Raw genomic sequence first — 23806 nt, 5'->3', positions numbered from 1 at the left:
AACTTGGAATACAGAATCAGTAACCTAGCAGAAAAAGAAGTCAGACTTTTCTGGACCGTGAAATCTCTGAAATCATATCAAAGCAGCAAAAGAGTACCAAGAGGATTACGTCATTTCAGAGAGGCATCACAGTACCAATCCGACCCCCAGTTTCAAGCAGAATGGAAACAAATCCAACTGGATACTGCTGAGAAAATGATGAATTTAATCTTAAAAAGAAATGAGGAAGAATATAATTCTGTAACCACAGAATTATTGAAATGCAAGACAGAACTAAGGAAAAGACTTACCGAAGGACAATCGCAACAGTTCCTGCAGAAATTAGAAAAAAGACTTATCCCCATACAAGCAGAAATTAAGGAAAGAAAAAAAGACAAATTTCTGCGGGATAAGATGGACTACGAAAATGACCGCATTTTCGAATGGAAACAGGACAGAGAACAGAAAAAAAGAGTACCGAGGAAGAAATATACTAAACCACGGACCAAAAACAGAGAATACTGGACATCGGATACCGATTCCAGCTCTGCAGAAGAGAATGTTACCAGAGAGGAGGACAAGACAATAGAGGTTTCAAAAAACGCAAGAGCCCCGCCAGAAAACGCATCAGGCGGGACAGAAAAAGGAAGAACACAAAGACCCAGAAGACAAGTGACCTGGAACAAGAAAACATAAAAACCTCCACAGTACTTAATCTTTCCAACATCCCTTTGGATGATGACTGTTTGACATTATTATCCAAAGGACTAAATTACTGTATCCCCTCCCCCTTCAATCCTGTTTCTTTTGAAGTGGACCTTTTTAAAGGAATAAGGAGAATAAATCTGCATAAATTCTTTGAGACAGCCACCAATAAAACCAGTAAACCCATTGTGGTTAAAGAAGGAGAAGTACAAGCCAGCATTGGCCCTTTAGGATTTTTCGCACCAGGAACCTTTTCACCATTTGAGCAAGAATGCCTTCTTGATCTGGTGAATATGGACAGAGACAGCAACCCCATATCGCAGGAGGAAATTATACCCCCACCTGACACATTTAAAGGAGGGGTACCGTCCACTTTCACCCCCCAAATACAACCAGGGAGTAGCCTCGATATATTTTCTGCTCAGGTGATGAAAGATGTCAAATCCCTCATCTACCCCAGTACCACAAGTAATTTATCTTTGAAAGAACAAAAAGCACTCAAATGGCTCCGCACCAGACAAGATTTGGTCATCAAAAAAGCCGACAAAGGTGGGAGTGTTGTGGTGATGTCAAAAGAGTATTACCTGAAGGAAGCGCACCGTCAATTAAAGAACCAGGAGGTATACCTGCCCCTTGCCACGGATCCCACTAATAAAATAATTTCCAGGCTGAGAACATATTTGCACAAGAATGTGGAGAAAGGACTTCTAGACAAGAAGAAAGCTAAAAAGCTTATACCAGAATGCGCAAAGAAACCGCACTGGTATTTTTTACCTAAGGTTCACAAAAGCCTGGAATCTCCCCCGGGGAGACCCATTGTTGCAGGAATTGGGGCACCCTTGGAATACCTCTCCCAGTATCTGGACTGGCTATTGAGACCTTTACTGGTTAGTGTACCTTCTTACCTGAAGGACACAGACAGCTTCCTAAAAACTCTAGACAGCACCCAATGGTCTGACTCCTACAGACTGGCTACCATTGATGTAGAGAGCCTCTATACCCGGATCCCACAAGAATTGGGGATCCGGGTAATAGGTGATTTCCTGATCACCGCCGGTAAAAGTGAAGCTTACACTAACTTTGTGAAAGAGGGCTTGGAGTTAATTCTCACCAACAATTGCTTCACATTTGATGGGGATTGGTACTCCCAGCGTACAGGTATGGCGATGGGGACTCCGGTCGCATGTACCTTCGCAAACCTCTTTTTGGCAGCACTTGAGCAGAAGATCATCTACAGTTCACAAAATCCTTATATCAGGCATATTAAATTGTACAGTCGCTTCGTGGACGATGTGTTTATTGCATGGGAAGGCGAAGAATACGAATTCAACGAGTTTGTGCAGTACCTAAATAATCATAACAGGATGAACATGTTCTTCACCAGTAAATTTTCAGCCGAAAAAATTGAATTTCTGGACGTAGAGATCCTCATTAGAGATGGCAACATAACAACTACAGGATACAGAAAGGAGACAGCCACCAACTCGTATCTCCACTACCAAAGCTATCATCCTCAGCACACAAAAAATGCTCTACCATACAGCCAATACCTCCGGATAAAAAAGATTAATAGTACAGAAGAAGGTTTCATAAAACAAGCTGACGAACTCACCAGCAGATTCCAAGAAAGAGGTTATCCTCCCAGGTTACTAAAAGAAGCTCTGGAGAGAGTGAAAAAGATCCCCCACAGTGACTTGATCAACAAAAAATATAAGAAAAATAAAAAACATGCTACGTCCGCAAAAACGGAAAAAGACATTGAAGAGCAGAGATTTGTTTTTTCTTTTCAATATAACCTTCTTGCCACTGTCATCAGAAAAGCTCTTCTCAATAATTGGCACATTCTCGAAAGAGATCCTGTCTTACAAAAAGCCGCAATGAAAAAACCGCTGATCACTTTCCGCAGGAGTGAAAGTCTGAAAAACCAATTAGTCTCCTCCTCTTTCTCCAGCAAAAAACTTGGTGAGAACTGGATGGCGAAAAATGAACTAAAAGGAAACTACAAATGTGGGACATGTATTCACTGCCCCCAGATGTACAGAGGCGCCTACATCAAATTGGGAAACTGTGACATTTCTATACATGACTCTATCTTCTGCAGATCAGAATGGGTCATATATGCGATCCTATGTCCCTGTAAAAGGTACTACATAGGATCCACCAAACGCTGCCTTTTTTCTAGATTCAGGGAGCACAAACGGTCCCTTAAAACAGGGATCGGCTCGGCCAGACTAATCGAGCATATGAAGGCTCACCACAACAGTGATGAAAAAACACTGATTTTCTGCGGCTTAGAAAAAATAGCCACCGGGGGCACAGCCAGAGAGAAAGTCCTCCGACAGCGAGAGGCACATTGGATCATTAAGACCGATGCCATGGGCATTTTGGGGCTTAATGATCGCAACGAGCTTACAGTATTTCTGTGAGCTCAAGTGTATGACGCCCCGTACACTGACACAAACCAATTCTGCAATCCACGTGTACATATAATTTCCCCTTTTGTTTGAATTTATCTCACTCCCCCCTTACACATTTCTATATTCTATTGCAACTTCTTCGTTTTTATTTACTTTGATAACATTTTTTGTGAATGTCAATCACGTACCTGAACAGGTAACACTAGTCTCCTCCTACCGAGGATGACGTCATAGGAGCGCCCAGATAAAGGATGCGCTCAGACAGACACGAGGTGAGGCCCGAAGAAGCGGTTTTAACCGCGAAACGAGCTCGTAGCTGTCTCCGCTCAGCTCCGGCTGCAGCGATCTCTCCGTATCATCTCCCGTACAGCGGCCGGCCGTACATGGACTAACTCAGTGACACAGCGCTAGAAGGGTGAGTGCAGAAGCAACCTTTTTCTCATTTTGCTATAACTACTAAAACACTGCTCCTATATACAAGAATATAACTACTATAATACTGCCTCCTATATACAAGAATATAACTACTATAACACTGCTCCTATATACAAGAATATAACTACTATAATACTGCCTCCTATATACAAGAATATAACTACTATAATACTGCTCCTATATACAAGAATATAACTACTATAATACTGCTTCTATATACAAGAATATAACTACTATAATACTACCCCTATATACAAGAATATAACTACTATAATACTACCCCTATATACAAGAATATAACTACTATAATACTGCTCCTATATACAAGAATATAACTACTATAATACTGCTCCTATATGCAAGAATATAACTACTATAATACTGCCTCCTATACACAAGAATATAACTACTATAATACTGCTCCTATATACAAGAATATAACTACTATAATGATCTTTTTATTTAAAAAACTTGCAACAAAATATTACAATATGAATTCGGGTACAAAAACAGACATGGTCGCACATCTACAATCTTGCATAATGATCTGATTGCTTCTCAGCATAATATCAAAAACTAACAGGTTGTTAGTATACATTTTTGATCAAAAAGTACAAGCCCACTCGCCACGTCATATACAAGAATATAACTACTATAATACTGCTCCTATATACAAGAATATAACTACTATAATACTGCTCCTATATACAAGAATATAACTACTATAATACTGCTCCTATATACAAGAATATAACTACTATACTGCTCTTATATATAAGAATATATCTACTATAATACTGCTCCTATATACTGTACAAGAATATAACTACTTTAATACTGCCATCTATATACAAGAATATAACTACTATAATACTGCTCCTATATACAAGAATATATCTGCTATAATACTGCCCCCTATATACAAGAATATAACTACTATAATACTGCCTCCTATATACAAGAATATAACTACTATAATACTGCTCCTATATACAAGAATATAACTACTATAATACTGCTCCTATATACAAGAATAGAACTACTATAATACTGCTCCTATATACAAGAATATATCTATTATAATACTGCTCCTATGTACAAGAATATCACTACTATAATACTAACCCTATATACAAGAATATAACTACTATAATACTGCTCCTATATACAAGAATATAACTACTATAATACTTCCTCCTATATACAAAAATATAACTACTATAATACTCCCTCCTATATACAAGAATATAACTACTATAATACTGCTCCTATATACAAGAATATAACTACTATAATACTGCTCCTATATACAAGAATATAACTACTACAATACTGCTCCTATATACAAGAATATAACTACTATAATACTGCTCCTATATACAAGAATATAACTACTATAATACTGCTCCTATATACAAGAATATAACTACTATAATACTGCTCCTATATAGAAGAATATAACTACTATAATACTGCTCCTATATACAAGAATATAACTACTATAATACTGCTCCTATATACAAGAATATAACTACTATAATACTGCTCCTATATACAAGAATATAACTACTATACTGCTCTTATATATAAGAATATATCTACTATAATACTGCTCCTATATACTGTACAAGAATATAACTACTTTAATACTGCCATCTATATACAAGAATATAACTACTATAATACTGCTCCTATATACAAGAATATATCTGCTATAATACTGCCCCCTATATACAAGAATATAACTACTATAATACTGCCTCCTATATACAAGAATATAACTACTATAATACTGCTCCTATATACAAGAATATAACTACTATAATACTGCTCCTATATACAAGAATAGAACTACTATAATACTGCTCCTATATACAAGAATATATCTATTATAATACTGCTCCTATGTACAAGAATATCACTACTATAATACTAACCCTATATACAAGAATATATCTACTATAATACTGCTCCTATATACAAGAATATAACTACTATAATACTGCCTCCTATATACAAAAATATAACTACTATAATACTCCCTCCTATATACAAGAATATAACTACTATAATACTGCTCCTATATACAAGAATATAACTACTATAATACTGCTCCTATATACAAGAATATAACTACTACAATACTGCTCCTATATACAAGAATATAACTACTATAATACTGCTCCTATATACAAGAATATAACTACTATAATACTGCTCCTATATACAAGAATATATCTACTATAATACTGCTCCTATATACAAGAATATAACTACTATAATACTGCTCCTATATACAAGAATATAACTACTATAATACTGCTCCTATATACAAGAATATGCTTCTCCTTTTTGTTCAGGATAGTTACCTTTTTACATATAATGGGGGAGATTTATTAAAACCTGTGCAGAGAAGCTCACATCTTTCATTTTTAAAGAGACCTCTGAAAAATGAAAGAAGCGATCTGATTGGTTGCTATGGGCAATTTTTCCTCTGCACAGGTTTTGATAAATCTCTCCCATTCCGTGGTAGAATTTCTTCTTCTATGCAAGAACTGCGGCACACAAGTAATTTAAAGTAGATTCAAGCAGAATTTTCATGTCGAAATTCTGCCTGGAATTCTTGTGGAATCAAAGCCCCATTGATGTCAATGGAAGGACCTGATAAGGATTATTTTCAGCGAGGAAATTCTGCAGTGTGAACCCAGCCCAATGTGAGGATTTAGATGTCCGACATGTATATTATATACACAGGTGATCGGTCTTATATGATCTGATGTGATTTTCTCTTATATTTCAGGGAGGGGCTGGGATACAAGGACTTCCAGGAATTAGAGGAGAAAAAGGAGAGAAGGTAATGACCAATACCTGCCATTGTCTGGATGATGTTTTTATCTTTCAATGTCATTCTAGTCTTATTAACTATTTAGAAACAATCAGGTAAAGTATTTACTTAAAGGGGTACTCGGGTGGTGCCAGAAAGTTAAACAGATTTGTAAATTACTTCTATTAAAAAAAATCTGTATCCTTCCAGTACTTATTAGTTGCTATATACTGCAGGGAAAGTTCTTTACTTTTTAATTTTTTTTTTTCCTGTCCACGGTGCTCTCTGCTTCCACTTTTGTCTGTATCAGGAAAGCAAATCCCCATAGCAAATCTTTGCTGCTCTGGACAGTTCCTGATACAGACAGAGGTGTCAGCAGAGAGCACTGTGGACATAAAAAAAAATCCAAAAACAAAAGAACTTTCTCTGTAGTATACAGCCGTTAATAAGTATTGGAAGGATAAAGATTTTTAATAGAAGTAATTTTCAAATGTGTTTAACTTTCTGGCATCAGCTGATTAAAAATTTTTTTTTTCCACCGGAGTACCCCTTTTAAAGGAAAACTGTCACATGTTCACTCCCGCACTAACCACTGGTACTGACGGATAGTGCGGGTCCCCCGCACTATCCGTCAGTACCAGTGGTTAGTGCGGGAGTGCTGATTCATATGATCCCTACCTTACCTGGATTCGGCTGTCCGTTCGCCCGCAATCTTAGTTTATCTATATATGCAAATATGTCTGTAACTGGCACGGGCGGGGCTTTCAGGAGCCTAGTGGCACTGTGACATTAACGCCGCCCATCCGCAGCGCCGCCCACTTATGAATATTCATCCCCCTCCATCCGGGTCTCCCTCTCCCTGCCGCTCTTAACTGGTCTTCATTGCGCATGGCAGGAAGCTGCTCATGCGCAGTGAAGACCAGTTATGAGTGACAGGGAGAGGGAGACCCGGATGGAGGGGGATGAATATTCATAAGCCTGAGATTCTATCGAGCGAATCGCTTCATTAAACACCATTTAATGTGATCCTGGCTCCAGGGCATCTAAAATGCTGGATCCACATGTGAGGACATGGGGCAAGGAATCCTGGGAAGGCGGGAACAAGGGTAGGCGGGATGACCCTGAATCACATGCAGCCTATCAGCTGCCAGCCACCCCTGTGATGTCACAGCCCTATATAATCGGCAGACCTTTTATTGAAGAGAGAGAAAGGCCACCCAAAAGTACACACCTGCTGGTGTTGTAAACAAATAATGTTTTAAGTGTAGTGGAGCGTATTGTACTCCCCTCATATACGCACTAAGTATGTCAGGCAGAGAAGTGCCAGGATGTGCAGAGAGGAGTGGCAGAGGCCTAAATTCATCAGGCAGAGGTCACAGCAGACTAGTGGCAGCAGGAGTCACAACGAGAGGCCTGAGCTCCTGATATCAGCTAGAGGTCCTCTCTCGACTAGCATCCCATCTGCCTTCATCGATTAGTTAACACAGTCATCCACGTCATCACAAGTGACATCTGACACCCCCTGTCACCAGTCGGTGGGTTCCTCAGACACAACCCCCAGTTGGTATGGCCCGGGAGCAGTCCTTGTCCTACCATTGCCTCTGTCCTATGCTGTTCCCTCCCATACAGAAGTATCTTATGCTGTGGGTTCAGCTCCACTATTTAGTGAGGACAATCTAGAGGACAGTCAGCAGCTACTGCCCAGCCAAGAAATGGATGAGACATTTGCCACTTCCTCCAGTAGGCGGGCAAGTAGTGATGAGGAGAGTGGTGTGGGAGGTGGTGTTGCGAGCATTCAGGCTCCTGAAGCAGAGGAACCTGAGGAGGACATCAGTGACGTGCAGACACAACTCGATGATGATGATGAAGCCGATCGCACTTGGGAGGCGGGTGCAGAAGGGGCTTCTTCATCATCAGGAGAAGAGGGTTGCTAGTTGCCCGTGAGGCAGCAGCTGAGCCAGCAAGGTGGTAGCATGTTTGGCAGTCAGCATGGTGGCAGAAGTGAAAATTCTGGAGCCAAATATGCCAAGGGTAGACCACCTGCTTTGCGGCAGCCTACCTTCCTTGGAGGTAGTGGAAAGGGGTTTTTTGGAGACGGCGGCAGTAGCAGTCAATTAGTGCGGACTGTTGGTAGGAAAATCAGCTACCCGGCAGTGTGGCAGTTTTTCATCAAGCATCCGGAGGATGTTAACCTGGCCTGCAAGATGTGTTGGCAGAAGATGAAGCGTGGCCAGGGCCCCAATGTTGGGACCATGGCTCTGCGTCAACATATGCAGTGTCACCATAAAGTGGCCTGGGAGAACCTTGGGTCTGATGTGGTGGTCCAGCCTGCTGCATCACCCTGTGGCACTCCACTCCCTGTTTCAGCCAGCCAAAACTCCACCACCTCAGCTGAAGGGAGCTGTGTGACATACCCGTCTTCTGTTGCTCCAGATGCTCCTGCTCCTCCTACTTCAAGTCAGTCATTCCGCCACCAATCAATCGGCGAAGACATGGCCAAGAGACAACAGTATGCGCCCACTCGTCCAAGGGCGCAGAAGCTAAATGTGCTCCTGTCCAAGTTACTGGTGCTGCAGTCCCTCTCTTTTTAAGTGGTGGACTCTGCACCTTTAAGAGAACTGATGGCTTGTGCCGAGCCGAGGTGGAGCGTCCCAAGCCGTCATTTCTTTGCAAAGAAGGCAGTACCGGCCCTGCACAATTCTGTGGAATAGAAGGTGGTCCAGTCCTTGAGCCTGTCGGTGTGTACCAAAGTGCACGCCAGTGCTGACATCTGGAACTGTAACTACGGGCAGGGAACAATTAATGTCCTTCATGGCCCACTGGGTGAATGTGGTTCCTGCACAGCCACAACAGCAACTTGGACAGGTCACGCCACTTTCGCCTCCACACTCTCAGGCCGTTGGTCCTGTGTCCAGCTCCGCCTCCTCATCTTCCACTGTGTCCTCAGCCTCCACTGCACGGACAAGTCTCAGTGGCCCTTCAGCATAACATGTGTGCAGGGCATGGCGGTGTCACACTGTTCTTCACATGGTTTGCCTCGGCGAATGGAGTCACACAGGGAGGAACTGCTAAAAGTCATTCATCAAGAAATCAAATCATGGCTTACTCCACAAAAACTGGGGGAACCATGGTGCCCAACAACGGGAAGAACATCTTGTCTGCACTGTGACAAGGAAGCCTGAGCCATCCCCCTTGCATGGCACACCTGTTCAATCTGGTTGTCAAGTGGTTCCTGAAGTGTTCCCTCAATCTGCAAGACATCCTAACAATGGGAAGGAAACTTTGCATGCACTTCAGCCACTCGTACACTGCAAAGCACACCCTCCTTGAGCTGCAGCGTCATAACAGTATCCCCCAACATAGTCTGATTTGCGACATTTCCACACGTTGGAATTCCACCCTCTATATATTGGACTGACTATACGAACAGAGAAAAGTCATCACCGATTTCTTGATGATCCAAGCGGATAGGGGGACTCCCCTGTGTAACTTCAATGGCAACCAGTGGCAGCTCATACGTAACACCTGCCGTTTGCTATGGCCCTTTGAGGAAGCCCCATTATTAGTCAGTCACCAGGATTACGGGATGAACAACGTCATTCCACTGCTTCATCTACTACAACGCGTGTAGGAAACGATCGCTGGTCAGGGCACTGGGACGTGAAGCCTACATCTCACCGACACATGAGCCCTGTGGGGGCTGAACTAGAGGAGGAGGGGAAGGGGCACAGTAGAGCACAATTTAGGTTTCACGAAATGGGCAGTTTTTCTAGTCATTTGACAGGAAAGGAGGAGCAGGAGCAGCTAGAGGTGCTAGAGGGTTATGAGGAAGGCGAGACAGAGGACCCAGACACACTATGGCAGTATGCAGTGGAGATGGAGGCAGGGAGTCCCTTCGAGTCGCTTGCATAACTGGCACGATGCATGCTCAGTTGCTTGCGTAGTGACCACCGAATTGTCACCATTCGGCAGCGGGATGACTTCTGGTCCTTATTGGACCCTTGCTACCAGCACAAAATGGGGTCCTTTTTTTTACACCCACTGAGAGGGAGGACAAACTGACCTACTACAGAGATATCCTTCGTAGCCAGTTGGCCGATCCCTATCTGCACCATCGTCCATCCTCTCGTAGGTCTGACTCAGGGGGCCCTCTGCGCTCAACTTCCACTGCCATGGCTGCTGGGGAGGGGTGGGGTGGCAGGAGCAGTACCAGCTCAATCAGCAGCAGCCTGAGTCTACAGTCGGTGATGAGTAGCTTTCTTAACCCGCATAGTGAAGCAACTCATCAGCAGCAGGTAGACCTGGAGCAGGACCTGAACCAGCAAGTGGTGGCATACCTTGACATGACCATGCCAACACACCTTGAAGATCCGCTGGACTTCTGGGCAGCCAAACTTGATTTGCAGAGTTTGTCCTGGAAAAGCTGTCCTGCCCGGCCAGTAGTGTGCCATCAGAGCGGGTTTTTAGTGCGGAGGGGGCCATTTTAACCCCAAGATGAACTTGTCTGTCCATGAAAAATGTGGAGAGACTGACCTTTGTGAAGATGAATCAGGCATGGATAAGCCAAGATTTCCACCCACCAATGCCTGATGCATCAGAGTAGATTGACCATGGTGCCACACCAACACTTCACAAATATGGATAGTGATAAACATATTTATAAATATATTTATGGTGCTGCTCCCCAGTTACAGACATTCCTTCGAACATGTTCATTCTTTGCGCGGATTCCGTGAGCACTGCATAGCCGTCAATGGTGACGGCTCAGTGCCCCGTGGCCCTAGCACCGAAGTATTTTCAGCGGCGGCTGCCAGACAGAATCTCCACTCGCTGAATTCAGCGAGCGGAGATTCCGTCTGGCGGCCGCCGCCGAAAATACTTCGCCGAAGAGATTCCGCAGTGTGAATGCACCCTTAGGTGGAAATAGAGAGAATTTCCTGTGTGGGACCGCCCTTTTTAGGGTGAGTAATGCTTGCCAAGAAGGGAATTAATTAGGCGAGCATAGGGCCTTACAGGGGAAGGCTGCACACACACCCTCAGCATTTCCTGATTTTCGACTTCTGCCAGGCAAGAAGGAATTCAAAGTCTGTGCAAGAGATGGGGGGAAATGTGCTCTGGACAAGTATGGAGACTGCTAGTGGCAGCTTTTTAATACACAAATAAAACATAAAAAAATTATTTTTTTTAAACAAAGTATATTAGAAATATATTTTTTATTTCCCATTAGTAGAGCAATAGCAAAAATTAGTTTTAATGACAGTGCCCATTTAAATGTTTACTGTTGTTTCTAACAACTTCTTTCCATGTAATAGTCTATGGCATTTCTAACACATTTGTAAATCAGTTCTTTACTAAACATGACTCCTTACCCCAGAAGAAAACTGCTCGAAAGTCTTGGCCGCTAGGTGTCTCTCTGCCCTGAAATCTGCTGTTCATTGCTTGTTGTTTGGGAAAATCTGTCTCTAGTATCAGCTAGATAAGGACAGAATATAGAAAGTGGGGGCTTGGATTGTGCTATGTGCAAGAGAGAGATTGATTGGCTGAGCAGATTGTTATTTCCGCTCGTTCCTGAGGTTCGCATCCAAAGTGCTCCAAGAACGGGTAAGTCGCTGGGCTTCGTAAAGGAGATTGTGGGGGTCCCAGCAGTCAGAGTCCACCAAATCAGACACATATTTCCTGTCCTGTGGATAGGAAATACGCTGACTTCCCCGGAGTACCCCATTAAATTACATTGTTATGTTGATTGTCTTGCCTTAACATAAAGTATAAAGGTTTGAATATATATATATATATATATATTTATATATACACTCTTACTAAGTTTCTGAAGTGACTTACAGCAGATAATATTTTCTTTCTCTAGGGATCTTTTGGGCCTCCTGGTGCATTCGGCAAGGAAGGAGCCAAAGGAGAGAGGGTAATGTCATGACCATTGCTTTGCCATCTACATGTGTTACTATGTTACTTGGTTTCTATTACACAATACTCTGTTTAAAGTTGTTTATGCTAGTTGTATGTTAATAGGTCCTTATCTAAGATAAGGGTGGACATAATTATACATAATCCATTGGCTATAAGGCTGCATTCACACCATGTTTTTGCAATACAGTTCCCGTATACGTTTTCAATGTGAAAACCGTACGGAACTGTATTGAAAACCGTATGCATTGACTCTCCATTGAAAACCATATGCCAAACGAGGCATCCGGTTGTGTCCGTTTTGTATCTTGTACGGTTTTGTCAGTTTTTTTTCCCCGTACCCAAAATCGTAGTCTACCATGTTTTTTGGTCCGGGTGAAAAACTGTATTAAACCATATACATTTTTTTTTAACATGGGAGTCAATGGAAACCGTACAGAACCGTATGTGCATACGGTTCCATTCGGTTTTCACCATACGGTTTTTGACTTTACACAGTTTTTTTCTTGGAATTTCAATCAAACAAGTGAAACTTTATTCAAAATGGAGTAAAAAGTTAAAAATGTATACGTATTTTTCTTACAAAACGGATGCAACCGGACATCATTTTTCAAACCGTATACAGTTTTTAACTGTATACGGGTTGAAATTTGTACACATGTTTTGATACAGCTTAGTCAGGTTTTGAGGAATCCATTTTTCATTAAAAACCTGATACGGGAACTGTATTGTAAAAATGTGGTGTGAATACAGCCTAAGATAGATACAGTAGCACATGATCCTGTGTCCCACAGATGGCTGTACCCTCGACTGAATAACCTCATGTACTGTAACTAATTTCACTTGTAAACTGGAAAAACAAGGAATCTAAACAACTTTTTATATGGCATGACTATTGATGATTTGCAAGTAGGTTCAAGGGTCAAGACTCGAGGATTTTGGAGTTAAGTCACACACAAAAGTTTTATTCGGGAAGGTAGAGGAGTGAACAATATTGTCATGGGAAGATAAGTCTACACAAGTTGTGTCCACCTCAGCGTCCATGTCTTGTCATATCCTGGCTTGGTTGGATGACAACAGTAGATATTACAGAATATTATAACGAAGTGTAGCCCAATCTACTCAAGAGAGGATGACTCTAATGGACACTAGAGCCTCAGAACTGAACCTCTAAGGACTGGATAAAGTTCACCTTATATCATTTCAATCCGGTAGAGTACCGGAGTGCTTCCAATGGAGTACCCCTTTAAGCAACATGTCAGGAAAAGAACTTTTCCAAATGGTGCTATTTTAAGGAGAACCTTGATGATCTCCTCTATAGCACAAAAGAGACAGTGTTCACGCTACTGCCTACCCTGGGTTGAGCTTCTCCTAAATCATTCACATGGACAATGGTCCGTTTTACAGTCTTGTCAATCAACAGTTGCAAGCACAGGCATATTCTGGAGTCTAGACCTAGATCTCTGTTTCTCTTATGGAAATTGGTATGAATAATAAAAATGATAACAACTCACATGAGTTCTTTCCCAAACAGAAAAGGCAACCAAACCTCTAAGCCACCATGCTGCCACATGCAGTTGTGTCCTAATGTCATTTACAGCAGTTATTCAGTGTCCTTGCTCTACTTCTTGTTAAAGGGGTACTCCACTGCCCCACCGTTCGGTACATTTTGTTCTGAACGCTGAGTACGAGCTGCAGGGGTCATGACTTCATGGCCATGTCCCTTGTGGTGCCTCACCCCCTCAATGCAAGTCTATGGGAGGGGAGCCACCACGCCCCCTCCCATAGACTTGCTATGAGGGGACGTGACGTGACATCACAAGGGGAGTGGTCATGACGTCACAACCCCCGCGGCCCGCATCCAGCATTTGGCACAAAATGTTCCAAATGCTGGGGCAGTGGAGCTTTAAAGCCATGCTACAGTGCCCTGGGATCATTGTGAAGGCAAATTAGTTTTGCAGTAGTAGAAATTCGGCACTCTCCTAACTTGTAAGTGCAGTAGGATCCTAATCCTCATCAAACCATGCACAATGAACATTTGGCACTATACTTGGTGAAAATATGTTTTAAATTTTATTAGCAATCCAAAAAAGTTACGTATTGATCATGAGACCTTCCTCAGACCGGATTGGTGATGGGCATGGAGGAGAAATTGGTCGGGTACCATGCAGAGGGTCCATGGAGATGTGTGACCTATTTGCAACTATAGCTCACGCATGTCCATGAACCCTCTGCATGGTACCCGACCGTTTTCTTCCCCATGCCCATCACCAATCCAGTCTGAGGTAGGTCTGTTGACCAAAACGTTACTTTTTTAGATTGCCAATACAATTGCAAACATATTTTCACTGAGTAGAGTGCAAAGTGTTTTTTTGGGCAAGTAAGTTTTGGACAGCCATAAGATTGTGTGACTTTACCATTGCGGTCATTCACTCTTGAAAGTTTTTGCCAGGATACTTACCATTCAATGGGCTTTGCTATTTGTTCATACCAAAAAATGGCACCATTCCACTAATGTTGACCTTAATATTGAACTTCTGTTCTTCACCCCCTTATTGACCCAGCAAATGTTTTTTTCTGGCTCATGTTTTTTTCCTCCTCACCTTCTAAGACCCCTAACATTTTTATTTTTCGACTGACAAAGTTGTATTAGGGTTTATTTTCTGCGTGGCGAGTTGTACTTTCCACGGATACACTTTTATTTCATCATTTGTAAATTACTTCTCTTGAAAAATCTCAATCCTTCCAGTACTTCAGCTGCTGTATGCTCCAGAGGAAGTTCTTTTCTTTTTGAATTTCTTTCTGTCTGACCACAGTGCTCACTGCTGGCACCTCAATTGGTGCCTTTCCAGAGCAGGAGCAAATCCCCATAGCAAACCTATCCTGCTCTGGACAGTTCCTGATATGAACAGAGGTGTCAGCAGAGAGCACTGTGGTCAGACAGAAAAGAACTCCAGAAAGAAATACTTCCTGTGAGGCATACAGCAGCTGATAATTACTGGAAGGATTAAGATTTTTAAATAGAAGTAATTTATAAATCTGTTCAACTCTGAGGCACCAGTTGATTAAAAAAAAAAAAAGTTTACCACTGGAGTACCCCTTTAACCCCTTAACGACGCAGGACGTATATTTACGTCCTGCGCCGGCTCCCGCGATATGAAGCGGGATCGCGCCGCGATCCCGCATCATATCGCGTCGGTCCCGGCGCTAATCAACGGCCGGGACCCGCGGCTAATACCACACATCGCCGATCGCGGCGATGTGCGGTATTAACCCTTTAGAAGCGGCGGTCAAAGCTGACCGCCGCTTCTAAAGTGAAAGTGAAAGTGACCCGGCTGCTCAGTCGGGCTGTTCGGGACCGCCGCGGTGAAATCGCGGCGTCCCGAACAGCTGATCGGACACCGGGAGGGCTCTTACCTGCCTCCTCGGTGTCCGATCGACGAATGACTGCTCCGTGCCTGAGATCCAGGCAGGAGCAGTCAAGCGCAGATAATGCTGATCACAGGCGTGTTAATGCACGCCAGTGATCAGCATTAGAGATCAGTGTGTGCAGTGTTATAGGTCCCTATGGGACCTATAACACTGCAAAAAAAATGTAAAAAAAAAGTGTTAATAAAGGTCATTTAACCCCTTCCCTAATAAAAGTTTGAATCACCCCCCTTTTCCCATAAAAAAAATAAAACAGTGTAAAAAAAATGTAAAATAAACATATGTGGTATCGCCGCGTGCGTAAATGTCCGAACTATAAAAATATATCATTAATTAAGCCGTACGGTCAATGGCGTACGCGCAAAAAAATTCCAAAGTCCAAAAAAGCGTATTTTGGTCACTTTTTATATCATTAAAAAATGAATAAAAAGTGATCAAAAAGTCCGATCAAAACAAAAATCATACCGATAAAAACTTCAGATCACGGCGCAAAAAATGAATCCTCATACCACCCCATACGTGGAAAAATAAAAAAGTTATAGGGGTCAGAAGATGACATTTTTAAACGTATAAATTTTCCTGCATGTAGTTATGATTTTTTCCAGAAGTGCGACAAAATCAAACCTATATAAGTAGGATATCATTTTAACTGTATGGAACTACAGAATAATGATAAGGTGTAATTTTTACCGAAATATGCACTGCGTAGAAACGAAAGCCCCCAAAAGTTACAAAATGGCGTTTTTTTTTCGATTTTGTCGCACAATGATTTTTTTTTCCGTTTCGCCGTGCATTTTTGGGTAAAATGACTAATGTCACTGCAAAGTAGAATTGGCGACGCAAAAAATAAGCCATAATATGGATTTTTAGGTGGAAAATTGAAAGGGTTATGATTTTTAAAAGGTAAGGAGGAAAAAACGAAAGTGCAAAAACGGAAAAACCCTGAGTCCTTAAGGGGTTAAGCAATCCAAGCGTTAGGAAAGATGCCGAGGATAAGGTAAGGCCTCTGGCTTCTGGCTTCCCTAGAAAACCATAGTCCCTGGGACCACTAGACACCAGGGAATAGCGGCATTTAATGTTTAAATGCCGTCATTACCGGCAGATGTCAACTCGTCATGTCCGCCCACCCCACCCATGACGTAAATGTATGTCATGAGTCAAGAAGGGGTTAATTTAATCTGCATACACATTTACCTGTAGACAGATTGTGCACTACATGGTCACTCAATATTAGAGAAGCCACAAATGACGCTCTAAATTCCTTTTTCAGGGCGACAGAGGAGAGCAGGGTGAAGATGGTGTTGCGGGGCCCCCAGGGCCACAGGTAACAGTCTGGCTATTGATTTGGTTTTAATAGAATATTAAGTATTAAGAACTGATAGTAAAGCAAAACAACAAGAAGAGCACATTCTACATAATGATTGCCTTTGTCTGTTTCCCAAATTTTTTTTTTATAACAGATAAAAAAAAATTGGCAACATTTTTCCACACCTAAACAGAAGTCTACACTGTATATATATATATATATATATATATATATATATATATATATATATATATATATATACACATACACACACACACACACACACACACGCACACACGTTGCCACTTACATAGGAATAGCTAAAGTAAATGTAGGGTGAGCAGTAGGTGCCCAAAGACCCCTCCTCCCCCTACAAAATGAGAAGACATCAGTATTATATTAAGCGCATATAAGGTGGGTGCCCTGTTACAAATTTTGCATTGGGACCTAGGGCATCCCCTTCTTTCCTTGTTTTCTTTGCCCTAAAGTTGCAATATTTTTATTAATTATTATTATTATTATTATTATTTTATGCACAACCTTCATCACTTGTGACACTAGATCAGGAGGCAGGGAAGACCACCTGTTTGAAAACCATTTTTAATCCCATTATATAAAATGTACAGTTGGGCAAAAAAGTATGAAATCAGCCACAAATTGTGTAGGTTCTCCCACTTAATAAGATGAGAGGCTGTAATTATCATCATAGGTTATAACCTCAACTATGAGAGACATAATGAGAAAAAAATCAATAAAATCACATTGTCTGATTTTTAAAGAATTTATTTGCAAATTATGGTGGAAAATAAGTATTTGGTCACCTACAAACAAGTAAGATTTCTGGCTCTCACAGACCTGTAACTTCTTCTTTAAGAGTCTCCTCTGTCCTCCACTCATTACCTGTATTAATGGCTCCTGTTTGAACTTGTTATCAGTATAAATGACACCTGTCCACAACCTCAAACAGTCACACTCCAAACTCCACTATGGACAAGACCAAAGAGCTGTCGAAGGACACCAGAAACAAAACTGTAGACCTGAACAAGGCTGGGAAGACTGAATCTGCAATAGGCAAGCAGCTTGGTGTGAAGAAATCAACTGTGGGAGCAATTATAAGAAAATGGAAGACAAACAAGACCACTGATAATCTTCCTCGATCTGGGGCTTCACGCAAGATCTCACCCTGTGGTGTCAAAATGATCTCAAGAACGGTGAGCAAAAATCTCAGGACCACACGGGGGGACTTAGAGAATGACCTGCAAAGAGCTGGGACCAAAGTGACAAGAGCTACCATCAATAACACACTACACCGCTAGGGGACAGACATGTCCCCCTGCTTAAGCCAGTACATGTCTGGGCCCGTCTGAAGTTTGCTAGAGAGCATTTGGATGATTCAGAAGATTATTGTGAGAATGTCATATGGTCAGATGAAACCAAAGTAGAACTTTTTGGTAAAAACTCAACTCGTAGTGTTTGAAGAAGAAATAATGCTGAGTTGTATCCAAAGAACACCATACCTACTGTGAAGCATGGGGGTGGAAACATTATGCTTTGGGGCTGTTCTTCAGCAAAGGGACATGGACGACTGATTCGTGTAAAGGAAAGAATGAATGGGGCCATGTATCGTGAGATTTTTTATGAAAACCTCCTTCCATCAGCAAGGGCATTGAAGATGAAACGTGGCTCGATCTTTCAGCATGACAATGTCCCCAAACACACCGCCCGAGCAACGAAGGAGTGGAGAAAACCTTTGGAGGGAGTTGAAAGTCCATGTTGCCCAGCGACAGCCCCAAAACATCACTGCTCTAGAGGAGATCTGCATGAAGGAATGGGCCAAAATACCAGCAACAGTGTGTGAAAACCTTGTGAAGACTTACAGAAAACGTTTGACCTCTGTCATTGCCAACAAAGGGGATATAAATCGAGATTTTCCTAGCTAATGTGACGGAAAATATTAGTTATATGAAGACAGGAGGCGAGTATCTTGCATTAATCTTTCTTCTTTAATGCCCATAGCAGAATTTTTTATACAATTTTAAAACGTATATTAAAGAAAAAATCTTCAAAACTACAACTCCCAGCAGCCTTTTGGGCTCTCTTCACCCCTCCCAGCTCGACTGGCTCCTATATAAAGGGCTGTCTGGGACATCTCCTCCTCTTTCTTTATGCGGCATCCAGTACAGCAGACTCCATATGAAGAACAGGAACTGCCACCCGATGATGCTTCTTGACAACGTGGTCAACAGGACCGCCGTGACCTGAACGAACTGGAACAAAAAAAAACCCGATGAACAACGGATCAGGAACATATCAGCCTCCTTGCAGAAGGTGGAAGACTTTCTCTTCAATAACCTGGAAAGACAAAAAAGAACACCATGATAGGGTTGGGTCGGGAGGGAAGATACTCGCCTCCTGTCTTCATATAACTAATATTTTCCGTCACATTAGCTAGGAAAATCTCGATTTATATATCAGACAGGAGGCTCATATCTTGCAAGTTTAAAGCTTACCAAGATAAGTAGGAATCAGAATCATAAAACAGACATAGAGACATGTTCTTCGGGTCGAAAATAAAACTGACGGAAAGTGGTCTGAGACGACCAGTCAGCGGCCAGTAAGAGATCCGACAGAGAACCTCCTGATATAACAACCTTAGTGGCCATAGCCCCTCTAGAGGAGTGGGCGCCAAATAAGGATACATCAATCCCCGCCATCTCCATGGCTAGACGAACCCACCGAGCCAATGTAGCCGAGGAGACCGGGAGATGAGGTTGGACATAAGAGATGAGTAATTGAGTATGACTAGTGGATCGGAGAGGTGCTGTTCGCGTCTCATACTCTTGAAGACATCGAACCACACATAGTTTGGGATGAGCCGGGAAAAACGGATAAAAGACGGATTGAAGACCCGTCTTAGTCCTGCGGACAACCGAAAACTGAACACCTCCAGGCGAGAATTGACGCCGAGAGACATCTAAAGCTCGAACATCCGATACCCTTTTGATAGAGACCAGACATAAGAGAACGGTCAGTTTTACTGAAAGAAGCTTCAAAGAAAGATCCTTGTTATCTTCCCATGAAGAAAACATATCTAGCACGCGGGAAACATCCCACGTAGCTTGATATTTAGGGCGAGGAGGACGCTTAAATTTGATTCCCCGTAAGAGTCTGCAAACTAAAGGATGTTTGCCCACCGGTAAGGAATCCACCGGATAGTGGTATGCAGAAATAGCTGATCTATAAACATTTATAGAACTATAAGATTTGCCTGAATCGAATGTGTTAGCTAGGTAGTTGACTACCGCCTGCACAGGTGCCTGAACGGGACTAATCTCCCGTTGATCACACCAACGCACCCAGAGTCCCCATGCAGATCGATACGCCGATCTAGTCCCTGGGGCCCAGGCCAGGGCGAGGAGATTTCTAGCTGATTCAGAAAGATCATTACCTGATGTCGGCACCCCGAAACCAACCAAGCAAGGAGAGGTAGGCTGCCGTCCAGAACTAGAGGGTGAAGACCCTTGTTCGGGTTCGAGAGAAGATGAGGCAGAGGGGGTAACAACCTGGGGAAATCTATCGTCATCCCCAACAGAAGGGGGAACCACGGCTGAGTCGGCCACCATGGGGTGATCAACGCTACTGTTGCTTTCTGAGACAGGATCTGGAGAAGAACCTTGGTGATCATCGGAAAGGGGGGAAATGCATAATGCGTCCCTTCCGGCCACCGTTGGTAGAAAGCGTCCACAGCTGACGCCTCTGGATCTGGCCTCCAACTGTAAAACCGAGGTAATTGTCGATTGAGTCGCGAGGCAAAAAGATCCATATAGAATGGACCCCAAAGGTCCTGAAGTGACAGGAAGACTGACCGGTCCAGCGTCCAGTCGCTGGAGTCGATCAAGTAACGGGAATTCCAGTCTGCCACGGAATTGGAGGCTCCTGGAATATATTCCGCAATAGGAATAAGGTCGCGAGACAGACAAAAATGCCAGAAGTCGGACGCTATGTCCGCTAACACCCTGGACCTCGAGCCCCCAAGGCGGTTGATGTATTGAACCGCTGCTATGTTGTCCATGCGTAAAAGTACGCAACAATTGGACCTCTGTGATAGAAAGCTCTTGACCGCAAAGAATGCTGCCAAAAGTTCTAGAGCATTGATGTGGAGAAGAGATTCCTCTTCTGACCAAATCCCGCCTGTTGTGTCCTGACCACAGTGGGCTCCCCAGCCTTGTCGACTCGCGTCGGATTCTATGATCACGTCTGGACAAGAGTTGAAAATGGTCTTGCCATTCCACTCCACAGCGTGACGGAGCCACCAACGTAGCTCCTCGACCGACTCCGGACAAAGAGTCACTTCGTCTGCATAACGTAAACCTTGTCGAAGATGAAGGGTCTTGAGGCGCTGTAGTGCCCGATAATGCAGCGGGGCCGGAAAGATCGCCTGAATGGAAGCCGCCAACAAGCCGACCATGCGAGCAATTACCCTCAAGGATACTTGACCCTTGCGAAGGATTGCTCTGATTTCTTTGCGAATGAGGGCCAGTTTTGTTTTGGGTAAACAAAGGACAGCTCTTCTGGTGTCCACCAAAAATCCCAAAAACTCCATCTCTCGTGTTGGGGACAGAACCGATTTTTTGAGGTTTATGAGAAAACCTAGCTCTTCTAACAGAGATACCGTCCAATGACAGTGTAATCTGGCCAGTTCTTTGGAGCCGGCCATGATGAGCAGGTCGTCCAGATAAATTATCAGACGTACCCCTCTGCTCCGGAGAGCTGCCACAACGGGTTTCATCAACTTTGTGAAACACCAAGGGGCGGACGACAGGCCAAATGGAAGGCAAGTGAACTGCCACAGGCGATCGTCCCACCAAAACCTTAGTAATGGTTGTGAGGTCAGATGCATAGGGACTGTGAGGTAAGCATCTTTCAGATCTATTTTCACTAGCCAGTCTCCTATGCATAGAAGGTCGCGTAACAGATGGATGCCCTCCATCTTGAAGTGACGGTAAGTCACATGTTGGTTTAAGTTCCTCAAGTTTATTACGGGGCGGTACCCGCCATCCTTCTTCTTGACTAAGAAGAGGTTGCTTATGAACCCCGGTGACAAGGGGTCTACTTCCCGTACCGCTTGTTTGCCTAGGAGCTCCTGAAGCTCCTCGTCTATAAGGGATTTGTTTATGTCCGAGAAATGAATAGGTTGGGGTGTAAACCTCATGTCTGGCAGGGATTGGAGCTCTATTTGGTAACCTGCCACTGTGTTCAGTATCCACGCGTCTGCTGTAATCATGGACCAGACGTGGATAAAATGTTTCAGCCTGCCCCCCACATAGGTGTGTGGGAGATGTGGAGAATCTGTACTCACCAGATGATGGTCTGGAACGTGGGTAGCCTCTACCGCCCCGTCCTCTCCAGGGTCGACCTCGGGGTGGAAAGAAAGGTGCAGGTTGTGCCATCGGCATGGTATATTGTTGTGGAGGTGGCACATAGGGTTGAGCGGGAGGTCTAGCATAGGGTCTATAATAGTTGCCTCGGCCGGCAGAACGACCTCTTCCTCTGCCGGCCTTGTTAAAAACCTTGCCACTGGATTTTTTAAGCGAATTTTGCGCTTTGTCCAGTCCTGTAAATAGGCCTACAAATTTATTAATATTCTTGAGAAGGTCCTCTCCAAAAAGAAGGCCTTCTGCCGATGGGCCGGGTTCATTTTCCGCCAAATGTGAAAGCTGGGGTTCCAGCTTCATGAGGATGGATCTCCTGCGTTCAATGGAACAGGTGGTATTCGCCGTTCCCAACATGCACATTGCACGTTGCGCCCATCCTCTGAGTTGTGTGATATCCACAGGGTCACCAGAGGAAGCTGCTTGCTCCGAAAGATTAAGGATTTTTGTTAGTGGACCCAATAGGTCCAAAATCCTGTCTTGGATGGCCTTGAACGACCTTTCAATGCCCTTTTTTGAGTATTTTCCGGATTTTGTTAAGTATTTCATAAGGACAGGATCTATTTCCGGAGTTATGGCCACTTTCTTGGAGAGGAAAGGCCGTGGGCATTCTGCCCTTAGTTTATTACGGTTGACCCGATCAAGGGTTCGCCGGGTCCAGTATTCTATATATGCAGCCACCTGGGGCAAGGGGGGCCCAATCCCCTGAGCGGGGGTGTATGATGGCCTCTGGATGGAAAAAGGGTTGCCCCAAAGTATCCAGGATAGTCTCTGCTTGGACACCCGGATCGGTGGATGGGAAATCCGCCTGTAAACCCGCCTCATTTTCAGACCCAGAATCAGTGCCTTCTGGTTCACCAGATTCTTCCTCCGCCGAGTCCTCCTCCGACGTATCGAAGGAGTTAGGCTTGGAACGCCTGACGGACTTATGCCTCTTAGTACACTCCCCGAGGCCCGGGGGTCGAATGGGGTCGTTTGTCATTGCGGGGTGACAGGCCATGGTGGGCTCTGTCTGTTGCATATATGTTTCTTCCCCTGCCGGGGAGTCGTATGCGACAGTATGTTTGCGCTTATAAAGCGCTTTGCCTTTCTTGGCAGAGTCAGCAGTAACTGGCATATGAGATACCGATGGTGCAGCAACTGTCGCCAGAGCTGCCTTAACTGATCTATTAATAAGCTCTTGTATTTGTGCTGCAGATAGGGGAGCTTCTGAGAGCATATCCTGCCCCAAACCTGACTGGGAAGATTCTCCGGCCATTATAGATTAGAATAATAAGTAACACTATTCAGGCTGTGAAATAGTCAAAGCTAAGCCTTTTATGTCAGAGGGAATGATCTATATAAATTTATCAGAGTGCCG

At 43.4% G+C, this 23806-nt stretch overlaps 1 protein-coding gene across 3 annotated transcripts in view; it reads left to right on the top strand.

The window, feature by feature from the left end:
- The window catches only part of COL22A1 (collagen type XXII alpha 1 chain), a 395576-nt gene that overhangs the window by 168453 nt on the left and 203317 nt on the right, over window positions 1–23806 (top strand). For all 3 annotated transcript variants that reach the window (XM_056522812.1, XM_056522815.1, XM_056522813.1), the window contains 3 exons: window positions 6337–6390; window positions 12224–12277; window positions 16979–17032. In XM_056522812.1, coding sequence (XP_056378787.1) covers window positions 6337–6390; window positions 12224–12277; window positions 16979–17032 — 162 coding nt within the window. The remainder of the gene's footprint in view (window positions 1–6336; window positions 6391–12223; window positions 12278–16978; window positions 17033–23806) is intronic.

This window comes from Hyla sarda, chromosome 5 (genome assembly GCF_029499605.1).
Source record: "Hyla sarda isolate aHylSar1 chromosome 5, aHylSar1.hap1, whole genome shotgun sequence".
Taxonomy (NCBI): Eukaryota; Metazoa; Chordata; class Amphibia; order Anura; family Hylidae; genus Hyla; species Hyla sarda.
Note: the sequence above shows the minus strand (reverse complement) of the source record. Positions and strands in the feature narration are given on the sequence as shown.